This window comes from Nymphaea colorata, chromosome 3 (genome assembly GCF_008831285.2).
Source record: "Nymphaea colorata isolate Beijing-Zhang1983 chromosome 3, ASM883128v2, whole genome shotgun sequence".
Lineage (NCBI taxonomy): Eukaryota > Viridiplantae > Streptophyta > Magnoliopsida > Nymphaeales > Nymphaeaceae > Nymphaea > Nymphaea colorata.
This window is the reverse complement of record NC_045140.1, coordinates 25,050,375-25,062,865: the sequence shown is the minus strand read 5'-3', so window position 1 is coordinate 25,062,865 and position 12,491 is coordinate 25,050,375. Positions and strand designations below refer to the sequence as shown.

The window sequence follows — 12,491 nt, the reverse complement described above, 5'->3', positions numbered from 1 at the left end:
GACACATCATTAATTCAATTTTTGTAGGGGTTACTATTCTAAACTGCAGAGGACGACGATGCTGCCACCCAGATCCCCAAGCAGACCGCGAAGGCTTAGGCTTCTTCGGAATGACGAACCCTAAGGAAAGTAGTCCGTTTCCTTAAATATGCCCATACCATGCTTAAGAGCAAAATATTGACAATCACATGAGACCAAAAATAGGCAGTTAATTAAGAAATTTCAATATTTATATAGAATCGGTCTTGGTAATTGTGGTTTCCTTGATGCCACCAAGAGAGTGAGCATCTTCCAAGTTGTCCCTCTGATACCGCAGATAAAATATGGTATACCAAGGCAGAAAAATAAAAAAGCAAAAATTTATACGGGGATGATCAGAATGCGACGTGATCAGTATTTTCAACCAAGTTGTCATGCTTCATTATAGAATGGAACATCTTGGCGTGATCATGCTCCACCAGCTCTCTTAGCATATCATCTTCAATGTGCTTAGTTTGCTTGTAAGAAGATCCGCTGATATCTTCACAACGAAAAACCATTCTCGACAGCAGCTCTTTCCAGGCAGTTCTTTCATGCTTCTCTTCTTCAAGTGTTCCTGCTGCAAGCAGGCGGTAGACATACACGATCTTCTCTTGGCCCAATCGAAATGCTCTTGCAATAGCTTGCTTCGTTTTAGAAGGATTCCATTCTGAATCCAATAGAACAAGCCGCGACGCAGCAGTCAGATTGATGCCTTCAGAGCATGCAGTTGTGGATGCAAGCAATACGTGGCAACAACCCTCACGGTCACTGAACTTATCCATTATTATGGAACGTTCGACGGTGTCCTGATTGCCTTGAAGCACCAGTACCTCTTTACCGATTTCCCATCGGAAAATCTTCGAAAAAATCTCAACGAGAAGGTATATTGGAGGAATGTACCTGCAAAATATCAAGGCCTTCTCTTTCTCATGAACGCATAGCTTAAGAAGATCAACGATAAATCTTATTTTCGATCCGTGGTTGATATCAGTCTTATATTTGTCAATGTCAAGGTCTCTCCTACTGAAAAACTTACCGGAGTTGGATATTGTTTTGACCAGCCAAACATGTATTGCCGCACTTGTGATCATTGGCTCAATCTCAAGGGACAACTTGTTTTTCAGAGTCTCAAGTTTGCTCAATATTTTCTGTTGCAGAAGTGTTGGCTTCAGCAAGATTGTGTAAGTGTGTAATCCTGGAAGACTATCTAGAAGCCGGCCCTCATACACATCTATAAAGCCATCAGTCATTCTGTGCAATTTCTCCAGGCCATTCTTCCTGTCTTCTTCTTCTTCTGAGTTAATTCGGCTAGCAATTTCTTCTATGAAGATGCTTCTCGCAAGCTTCTCTTTTGCCGTATTTCTTCTCTCTCTTGCACTTGGTCTCCTAACCGATTTGCTCACTGATATGGCTGGTTGGAATTCATTGAGAACCTCCTGGATGAATGCTGGCCTTGCTAAGCAAAGAGAATTGAAGTACTCTTCAAAGTTGTTCTGGAATAGAGTGCCTGAAAGCAGAATTCTCAGATTTGTAGTGACATTCATCAGGGTTTTCCTCAATATTGACTCGATGCTCCTTGGCTTATGTCCCTCGTCAAGGATTAGAATCCCAGGTCTTCTGCATAGCAATCCTGCTATCTTTCGAGTCAAATCATTGTCTGACTTTCTCGGACTTGTAAAAGAGGAAAAACATGAGTAACTCATTAATAATATGCTCGGGCTTTCATGCCATTTGCACAGTTTCTCAAGGCAATCCATGATCCGCTTCATGCCAACAGGCAGCTTTAGACCACCGAGCAAACCATTTGATGCTTCACCTTTCCTGGATTTCATAACCTGATAATCACGGGTTGCATAGAGTTCATATACGGGAACTGACATATCCCATTTCTCAAACTCCCTTGTCCAAGTATAGAGTGTAACCTTTGGAACTAATACTAGGGGCCTGTTCCCTGGAAACAAACTGAGGTAGCTTTTAAGAAACGCTATAACAAGAAGTGTCTTCCCAGTCCCGGGAGAGTGTGAGATTATACAACCACCTGCCCTGCCGGATGTATGATCCATCTCTCCTATCTCAACCGATCCAGCAATATTTTTCCATATAAACTCAAAAGCTTTCTTTTGATGGACATGAAGCTTGCTTCTCATGTCTGGTATCAGGGACCAAACATCTTCAGATCTGGCTGAATTATTAGTTATGTTTCTTAAGTTAAACTTCCCGGGCAGGTCTTCATCTAATTCAGAAAGCCTGTTCATATTCCATTCTTTACCAGTTAAGTCCTCGCTCAGATTTAAACAAGAGTTCTGCAACAAAGGACATTAAAGCAGTTTAGTTTAAATCAAATCGAGAACAAGATTAGAAGGGGTTAGTTTCTTCAGATTGAGTTACTTACAAAAGGTGGCAAAGTATAGCCAATCTCCAGCTTTACAAACTTGCAATGTTCACATATGATCCCAATTTCTTCATCCAGAACATATTTGTGTTCACAACTTGGTATTGAACCCTCCCTTACAATATCCAAGAATTCTGTGCCTGACTCCTGGAATAGGAACGCTGTGAAATGAAAGATTCCAAGAAAAAAAGAACAAAAAGAAGACAGGAAGCTACTTCAATAATCAATTTGGTGTCTATATTGTTCATCCTAGTTCAAGTTGTCCTGTTGCCATTGTTGCAAAATTAAAAGGTACCGAGTTTGATGAATGAAGGCCCATTAACAGCCCAAAGTGACATCTGAAATTTCGTTCAAAAAGTTTGGGTTGGCTTGATTTGGATTGTTAATACTTAACATGCATCTCCAACCTTTTTTTTTTTTTTTGTTTCAAAGTTGAAGAAGGATGTCATGGAACATTTATATAATAGTAGTAATTAGGGAAATCCATCCACTATTTTGGGTGTGTTTGTATTCAAGGGTGTAACATCTACCTGGCCTCTTTAGAGACAAGGTATAACGAGACTGCTGAGGACAGGGTCTGATATCAGTTAGACAGGTTTTAAAAAACCTGCTGCATATAATGAGGATCCCAGTTCATCGGTTGACCTTGTTTAATACCCACATCATAAATTGACAAAGGCAACGTACATTTATTTATCTGTTTGAATTGAGACTGCAGGTAAACTTCTGCCACTATTTCAAAGCATGAATTTTTTATGTTTTATTGGCAGAAGAATATACCATGTTTTCCTCTCCAACATATTTGCATTCTGATTCAAACCTATGATAAGCAGCGTCCAAGAGGATGCCATGTTTGACACGTTCACAAATAACAAGAATCCATTCATGACTTTGTGCTAGCCAAATTTGTGACAAAATGCAGAGAAGAAGTAAAACAGATCTCAGCTGCATTATTCAGAACAACGAAATAAGAAAAGAGAACAAGAAAAATAAGACAACTAATCCTCTTGGTCATTGAAGAGATTCAGCTTAAATAACAAAGGTACATTGCTGCAATATGGGACAGTCATGGTTGTATCATGTAATTCAATGCAGTAAAAGCTAAAAAGTATCGCATAGTCAATCAACTTTAGGTTGTCCATGTGCATTCATAAATAGCAAACCAAAACAAGGATGAATTATTTTACCTCATTGATTGGAGAGTGTGGAACATGTAATGAGATATGTTCCAACTCTTCCCACAAACTATCAAGGTCAGAGTCGGTGTTCTCAACTTCAGTGGGTGGAGACCACTGGAGAACATTTATGGAAACATTTCTTTGCTTTGATCTTTTCATCATTTCCCACCGAGCACTAACAGGCAGTGGCAGCATTCTTTGCTCACAGTCAATGACCTGCCGAAGCACTTCTAATCGTTTATTGCACTGCAAGTGAAAAAGATTTTTGGACATTCCTTTATTGAAATAATTATTTCTAACTATAGAACTATATGCTTGTCTTCCATGTGACGTGTATGGCTTTCCTTGTTTCTTCATAGAGGAACTGTTGGCTGCACCAACATATGTAATTTTTCCTTGAACAGTCTGTGATTTGCCGTCTGAAAGCTTTGGGCTAGAACTTTTTCCACCTTGGATTTGTGACCTGTGTGAAAACTTCACATTTACTTTTCCTTCTTTGGTTGATTTTGTTTTTTTCTGATGCTTTGGGATCTTGTAGAAGTTGTGGTCCTCGGATGCAGCTTCTATGACCTTCTGGTTATGAGCATTTTTAGAACCTGAAATCCAAAAGCAAGGACAAGATATTACAGCTCATCTTGTGACTTTCGCAAAATGCTGCATTTCTGCGACTTTTTTATAAAGTGCCTCACTTACTGTCTCTGTCTTATACCTAAATAGATTTCAAACAGAGGAACACTCTGATTTTGTTCCAGCTCTGACTTTCCCTTGGATTACATCAGGGCTCATGCAGGAAAATAACCTATGGCATGCCATTTTTCTAAAATTAGATGTCCTAAAATTAAAAGTAATAGAGTACTCTGCTGTGTGGATCATCAAAATATCTTTTTCAAAGTACATTTTATGCTTTCAGTTGCTTGGCAGCTGCTGCAGGAATTTACAGTTTTTTTTTCTACATCTACTTACAGAAACCCAAAGATGAAACTGACGTATTGCATGACAACTTGCAAGAAAAATTATAAATGAATTATAAGTATACCTGGGAAATTCTCCATCATGGATGTGAAGCTGTCAGGTACAGAAGCATGGTCATCTTCATTATGTTGCTTAAGATCTCTACCCATAAAAACATCATTATGTATGTGTCTTCTTCGTTTCCAGTTTTCCTTGATAATGTACTCATCAGCTTCAGCAGGCAGTTTGTTCTCATTTAGGTAGCAAGATATTCTATGGTCAATATTATGAGTAGACCCAATGTCACAGATCAGAAGATGTTCTGGCACCATAGTTTGACCTTCAGACTGTTTCAACTCCATGAAGTTAGAGAAACTGACCAACTTATTATTAGTCATGTGAGTATTTTCTTCTGGAAAAGAGACTTCTACACATATTCCTCCCTCAAGAATTTGAGGTATTGCTTCCAGGTTTCTGTTACTTAACTTACTTTGGTAGAAACTTTTTCCCCCTCCGTCATCTTCAAAAACAACACAATCTGTATGCTTTCTCTTGTTCCTATTCTTAATATACAGACGGCCAAGAATTTGATGAAGAGTTTCTTCTTCGGCTTCTTCTTCTTCTTCTTCATTCAAGCAACCGGCTTCTTCATGTTTCTGATTATCATAAACAGACTCAAAACCATAGCTCACAAAGCGGTCTGGGCATTTCCGTTGGCGCTGAGATCGTCTTGGGCCAATAACATTATAATGTGATACATATCTCTCTCCCTTATCAACAGAGTCGACATCCACTGGAATGATTGCCATTGCCAATGCATCTTCATCAAATGGCTCAAATTTCGGTTTCAGAATCCCACTACACCATTCGAAACTAATAGCCATTACACTCCTACCATCATATGAGCCCTTAAATTTGTTTGATATCACATATATTGTTTTGTTTTTTTTAAGCTTCAGATCAAAATCTAGACCTCTCAGAATAGAAATTACAACTAACCATGAAATCTCAGCTCGCCAATTTCCACTTGTCAGTTTACTGATACACAGTGAATGACAATCTTCAAAATGCTCTCTTTGCAACCTTTCCACTTTACATGGTCTTGTACGCAATTTTTGCAGTATAAAAAAATCACTGACTGATTGCATTACTTTATTTCTTGCATATACACCATGCCTTGTAGGTCGATCTTGAGTTTTACGGAAATTCACAAAGTAACTGCATGTGCATTGATCTTGATGTGGCTCTCTCTTTACACAAATAATTTTAGCATCACGCAATGCCTACAAGAAAAAACCCACTTACATTATTGAAAATTGAGAGAAGTAGGATACATTTATGGATGCAAGCAATAAATTGGAAACAACAGTCAAATACTTGTTTAAATCCGAGAGAATAACTGAAGTTCGCAAAGCACAACTTTAACATAATCTAAAATCAACACTTTGCATTATATTCTCAATTGGGAAATTCTTCAGCATTAGAATGCTTTTGGTTGTTTATAAGCTTACGTATGATCATGCCTTCTCAAGTTTCTTTCATCACATGCTGTAACCTTTTTCCACCATTAGAATGTTCCTGGTTGTTTATACTTGTCATCCCGTTCCTGCTTCTGTATTACCATTGGCCCACAGCATAGTATTTCATGAAAATTGTTCTGTTGTTGCCATGGAATTAAGCTTAGCACTTACGACATGCTGGATAGACTGCACAAGCAACTGGAACACCTCTCCGTTATTTATTGTTAGTTGCGACCCTAAGGCTCCCAAATGAAACCAATATTTGCTTTTGGAGACCACGTGAAAACAAGGATTTATACTTTTGAAGAGTAGCAAGAGTGGAATGTAAATAAGATCCACACTCAACACTTTTTATCAGAAATATCTTCGGGTATTTCAAAGGACATGCAGAAAAGCAGAGAATAGAAATTTAAAGGTACAACTGTACAAGGGTGTTCTCTCTGACCACAACCTAGAAAACAGCAGATCAAATTTGACACCTAACTATTTATTATTATGCAAATCTACATTCAGAAAGTGGGAAAATTGAACATATTAACGCACAGGTTTTGAGATCATAAGAAATTCTGGCAGGATACATGGTAATAATTTGCAGGACAAGCAGGCCGTCTGGAGTCCTGTACACCGAGAAAACCAGAATTTTATCCTGGGGAGAAATTTTGGTTGCCGTGGAGTTTTTGCGAAGAAAGGCCTTCAATGGATGTAATCTCTACAACTAATTCACCATTATGAAATAAACGGAGGACCCCTGAGTTATTACTTGGCCTGATCAAGAAGCACTTTTGAACTTGCTGGACACCTTATTGTCTCCGAAGCAAGAAGCAGAATCTTCTCCACCCTGTATTAGTCAGCATAGGTCGGTAATAGCATAATGTGCAGAGAAAGCCCAAAGGTTGGCCATTTTCTGGCATAGAATGCAAAAGAATACGGGCCAAAATTGCAATTTCAGGATTTCTCATGTTAGTTGAGCCACAGCAGCGTATTGCAGCAATGTAAGTGCAGCATTTCCATGATTGAGGGACATCGTATAGGGATTTACAGTTAACGTATAGTGCATGATTTCTTTCAACAGAGGACATCACCTGACATTTTGAAAAAGGGAAAAGAAATAGAAGATACCAAGTTGTGGTCTCCCTTGGAAATGGCACTGGGAGATGATGATAATACAGCAACTTCTACCCCAGGTTTTAAGAAATAGCCACAGTCGGATGGCGTTGCTTTCCTTGACCTCCACCTGAGCTTATCAAGGGACGTTTCCTGACTGCAAAGGTTTTGATTATCAAAATCCACAATAACCCTTCCTTCTTGGATTCTGACGCTCCTTGCTCCCCACCATGCACCATGATTGAATGCCTCCATTGCTATACATTGCAGCCAAAGAAAATAAACCAAGAGTGCTCACTTCAAACAAAAAGGGAAGAAAACAGAAAAAAGTTCAAAGATTGTCATCCATAGATGCACATGCATGCAGCTTGGATCATGATATACTCACGAAAAACTTGGTTGGTGATCGACGAATCCTCTGTATCCATTGAGAAACTCGGCAATGAATGATGAAGCTCTTCCCACTTCCCAGTCCCTCTACACTACGACCATCTTTTGCTCACTTCTACCTGGGTTTCACATACTGCAAAAAGTTCCATGAAAGGAAAGGAGAGCGGCTGCCTCGAGTTGTCTGACTGTTTCAACATCTGTCAACTGCATAAGACAAAGCTTAAAGGCAAAAAAGAAACCAGAATGCAAACGCAGGAGCTGAGCTCTTTCGACCATTAGCTTCCATGGTGATAAATTCCATTATATATGAAAAATAACAACGAATTTGCAGTCTTTTTTTTCCTTCTTTGGGCATGTCCCCATCAGTGTTGACAGGGTACATTGGTATCAGAGATGGGGTACGGATTCAAAGAGAGTTTTATCTTGAGCTCTCAGGAAAGCGACCATCTTTCCTTTTAAGAAAATGACACCAGAAACTTTGAAATTTTCATAAGATATCTTAATTCTCAGAACTTCTTGGAATGACCAAACAAGTCTTCCTTGCCGTCCGTGACAGTAGGAGAGCTCCTGGTCTCCTGGCATCCTCTGTCGCTCGTGACAGTAGCGGCTAACCAGCCCTTAACTTAGGAGGTGGGCCGTCTTCTGATCCGGTCCTTCAAAGCAACTCCAGAAATGAGATATTCCACGCCAAATTATCGTTTTTCTAAAATAAAAAACTCATTAAAAACTTCGTGAGGCGCTTTCCATGTTATCGCGTTAACATGGGAAGGCATGCCCCCACACATCTAATCAGAGGGGCATTCTAGTATTTTATATATTTACACCTTTTTTTTAAAACCCTTATTAAGAGGAAGTGTCTTCCATTTATTTAATACGGGTATTTTGATAATTTTAATCAATAATTCATGGCGCCATAACATACGGGGAGAATTTTAGGACATCTAAAGAATTTTAAAAAAGAAATGGATACTTTTGAAAATTTATATTTTTCATTTTTTTATTTTTCGTCCTCATAGGCCTGGCTTTTCTATTTGACAGATTAAGGGCATTCTGGTTATTTTGCGTCACAAGGCACGATAGTGCAATATAACAAAGGAGGACCGTTCGTCTTTCGTGCAAAGGTATGTTTTTTTTTTTTCCAAAATATAATTGACTTTTAATTTTGTCTTGGTGGATTTTTTTTTTTTTTTTCTTTTTTTGTGAAACTTGTGAAAGAAAAAAGACAGTAGATCAAAACTTTTGTGGTTTTCTTCAACATTCCCTTCTCATATTCATGGCAATTCATCCAACTACCATCACATGTGGTAGTAAAAAGTTAAAACAAATGAAGAGGAGTATTGTAATTAGTAATTCCTTGAAATAAGAATGGGCATTGGGTTGGGTACTTTATAAGCATTTAGTACTTGGCCCGACTCAAGCCTAGCCTTAAAATTGAGCTCCGAGTTAGCTTGATAAGTTGTTGGTCCCGCTGGGCCAAGTCGACCAAGCTCAACCTAATAAATTATTTTTTAATTATATATATTATCATAATCAATTATATTCATATATTGGACTGTATTATAAAATATATTTTTATTGTAATTGGGTCAGGTCGACTCTTGAGCTGGGCCTTAGTTGTGGTCATGGGTGGCACCCTGCTAAAGCCTGACTTTTACTTTATCGGGCCGAGAAGGGTTGGGCCATTCCCAGCCTACTCAACGTAGGAAAAAAAATATTTATCTAAAAAAGAGGATAAAATCTTGTAATTTTGCTATCTGAATTAGACCCTTACTTAATCTTGGACGTGTTGATACCAAATCCAAAGTTCTTTCCCAGATCTAACTGGATCCATGCCCAATTTGAGGTAATGGTAGAAAATCCAGACTTTGGATTCAGATCTACAACAGGTGTTGTAAACATGCTTCATGTCTGTAGTTGTATTTTCTCTCTTTTGCATCAAAGGTTTGTTTATCTTAATAACAATGTGAGTCAGATCTAGTTCTGAAATAAAAAGTTCATAATCAACAGTAGTTCCTTGGTTGGAAATTCCAATAAAATCTCAAGAAAACGAAAGAATTTTGGTTCTTCGAAATCTGCACGATGGGTTCAAGAATATTGAATTATTTTGAATTGAACAGCATACAAGGTGCTCGTGATTTGAACCAAATCTGACTTCAGGTGTATATTAGATCAGATATAATAAGGTTTTAACCGTTCAAATTGGGTATCCAAATCAAACCTTATTTCGGATAACCTGTTCAAACACACCTTTGCCAAATAAAAGATTCGAGGAGGAAAGGGAAAATGCCACATTCAAAAGGCTAACAGTCTGTGACATGTTTGATTTCGACCAGGAACTTGAGCGAGCCATTTGGATTAATCAAGAAAAAAGCAGGCGCCTTTTGGAAATCCTAATGAAATCAAGGGTGTATTTCGAACCATACTCAACAAGGTAGGGGGGCATCTTTCTTTTGAAACCTTTTGTCTATAACTTCAAAAAAAAAAAAAAAGCGACCAACTTTTAACAACCACGGCAACGTGTGCTGTGTGTTATGATATCCTACTCGCAGCAAGCTTTGTTTAACTTCAATAGAAAAAAAAATTATTGAAAATGATAAGAATGCAATTCAGTTAAAAAAAAAATAACATTAAAAATTATTTTTGTTTTTTGTTTTTTCCTCACTTTAAATTTTATTTGACATTTTTTTAAAATCACGACTCTTATACAAAATGCAAAAAATTGTTTATTATAAGTGAAAAGTGGGTTAAAAAAATAAATTTAAAAAAAAAATGAAAGAGAATACTATTTGATTTTTTTTTTTTTCAAGACAAGACGTAGCACAGCACTGAACGTTCAAGTACGTTGATTCACACAGTTGGCCCTCTTTGCTCTCTTCATTTTAGAAACGTCATCGGTGGTTGTGGAGCAGATTGTTGACTACTAAGAAAGCCTTTGATGAGAAATATAATTTTGTTCATAAAAAATACATATAATTTTGTTCCCATAAACGTCCATAATATTTACTACTAAGAAAGCCTTTGATGAGAAATATAATTTTGTTCATAAAAAATACATATAATTTTGTTCCCATAAACGTCCATAATATTTACTACTAAGAAACCCTTTGATGAGAAATATAATTTTGTTCATAAAAAATACATATAATTTTGTTCCCATAAACATCCATAATATTCATAAAAGCAGGAGAGCACAACATACAGGTCAAGCCCAAGAGGTATGCAAAATATTTTTGACAGAGATTCGAAGGGACATGCGCAGTGACAGCCAATCAATTATATATTATTGAATGAGAATCGGCATAACTTGCAATATATGCTGGATGGAATGTGTCATCATAATCACAATCTCCCAATCGTGAATTTAAACAAATAAAATCCTCTCCCTTATAATCATGAGCTTCTGTATCTCATGCTTATATAATCTGGGCGACATTTTAAGTATCATCTCTCGATTGGTGCATGTTGTATAGTTGGAAGGTGAAATTGAACGCACTGTAAAGAGCCAGCTAAGATGGACAGACGGATATATTTTACCTCCTAGGGCGGCATTTCATGTTCAAAACTCCAAAATAGTTTTTCCAACCAACTCGTACCTCAAAAAGTTTCGCTATTATTTTTAATCACACATGCTTATTTTTTTCTAAACTTTGTGCAAACAACTGTACTTCCTAATATAAAAACTTGTTCATAGTTTTTTTTTTTTTTTTTTTTTTGAGATTGAGGAGCGAGAGACCGAGTTCGTCTTGACAAAGAGTTGATGCTTCTACTCAATGTTTTGTCCATAAGAGGGGAGGGGAGCATGGGCTTTGGTTCAACTTATTTTTTTTAAAATTTACACATAAATTTTAAATAATTTTATTTGTCTTATATAAAAATTTTAAAAAAATAATATTTCGAATTAAAATTTAGAAACTTTAATTTGACCTATATGTTTAAAACCTATGTAGTGTGAATAATGACTCGATTCTGTGAAAAAAAATTATAGTACTAAAGAATCGAACTCGACATAATGGCACGCATCTGCTGGTCCTAATGGAATAATGCACCGATTAAATGAAACTGACCATCAATCATAGCTTGCATATTTAAACTCCCCCGGTAGCAAATTGGATCGGATGGTCCAAAAAGTTTACAGAAAGCCAGGATGCGATCTCTTGCACTTGGACATAAAAGTGGCAGAGCATTCAAGGCAAGTGGGATCGCACAGCAAAATGGGAATGCAAGTTGCGTCAGTATAAGAGAAGGGGTCGTCGTAGTATTATATTTTAGATTTTTTAAATATTTTTGCAAGCCCTTTTTGTCCTTTTAAAACGTTGTTTTTTTTTTCTTTCTTTTTTCTTAAATAAGAATATTTTGATCATTGCACATCTTTGTTCGTTTTTTTTTTTTTTTTTTTTTCTCTTGTCACCACGCCAACTTCGAGTCCTTGTCCGCCGAAAATGGATCCGTGAGGATCCATCGCTTCATCACGAACCCGTAATTATAGGCCACACGAGTGCTTTCGAATCCGCTTTCATTCCTTCAAGGAGAAAAAAAAGTAAACACCGAGACATTTAACTTTAAAAATTTAAACATTCGTGGACTAGAATCTACTCTACCCAAGTTGGTGCTGAATAATTCCTCGGTTTATTGCATCTTTTCGCCGTCTAACAGGAAACTAAATTATCAACGGGACTGTACATTTCTGTATTTGAAATCAGCACCCGCAGTAGACAACCAAATAATTTGAACAAAAAATGACTTCCCTACAGCATTTATCTTGACAACTCACAGTCTACATTTCAAACATATATATATATATATATATATATATATATATATATATATATATATATATATATATATATATATATATATATATATATATATATATATATATATATATAAGAGAGAGAGAAGAAGTCCAACCTTCTACCACATTGGAATCATAGACTC

General features: G+C 37.0%; 1 protein-coding gene across 2 annotated transcripts; it reads right to left on the bottom strand.

Moving 5' to 3' along the window:
• Nucleotides 1–208: 208 nt before the first annotated feature.
• On the bottom strand, nt 209–7,757 carry LOC116250411 (SNF2 domain-containing protein CLASSY 1-like). 2 transcript variants are annotated; one of them, XM_050076592.1, is made up of 7 exons: nt 7,555–7,757; nt 7,182–7,423; nt 4,628–5,825; nt 3,601–4,187; nt 2,414–2,560; nt 1,058–2,324; nt 676–921 (listed from the first exon to the last, which is right to left on the bottom strand). In XM_050076592.1, exons 1-7 carry the CDS (start codon nt 7,592–7,594, stop codon nt 806–808), a joined length of 3,597 nt encoding a protein of 1,198 aa, XP_049932549.1. In that variant the 5' UTR covers nt 7,595–7,757; the 3' UTR covers nt 676–805. The 2 variants fall into 2 exon arrangements, with proteins under 2 accessions (XP_031479896.1, XP_049932549.1); XM_031624036.2 differs by having other exon boundaries at nt 209–2,324.
• Between the last annotated feature and the right edge of the window lie 4,734 nt (nt 7,758–12,491).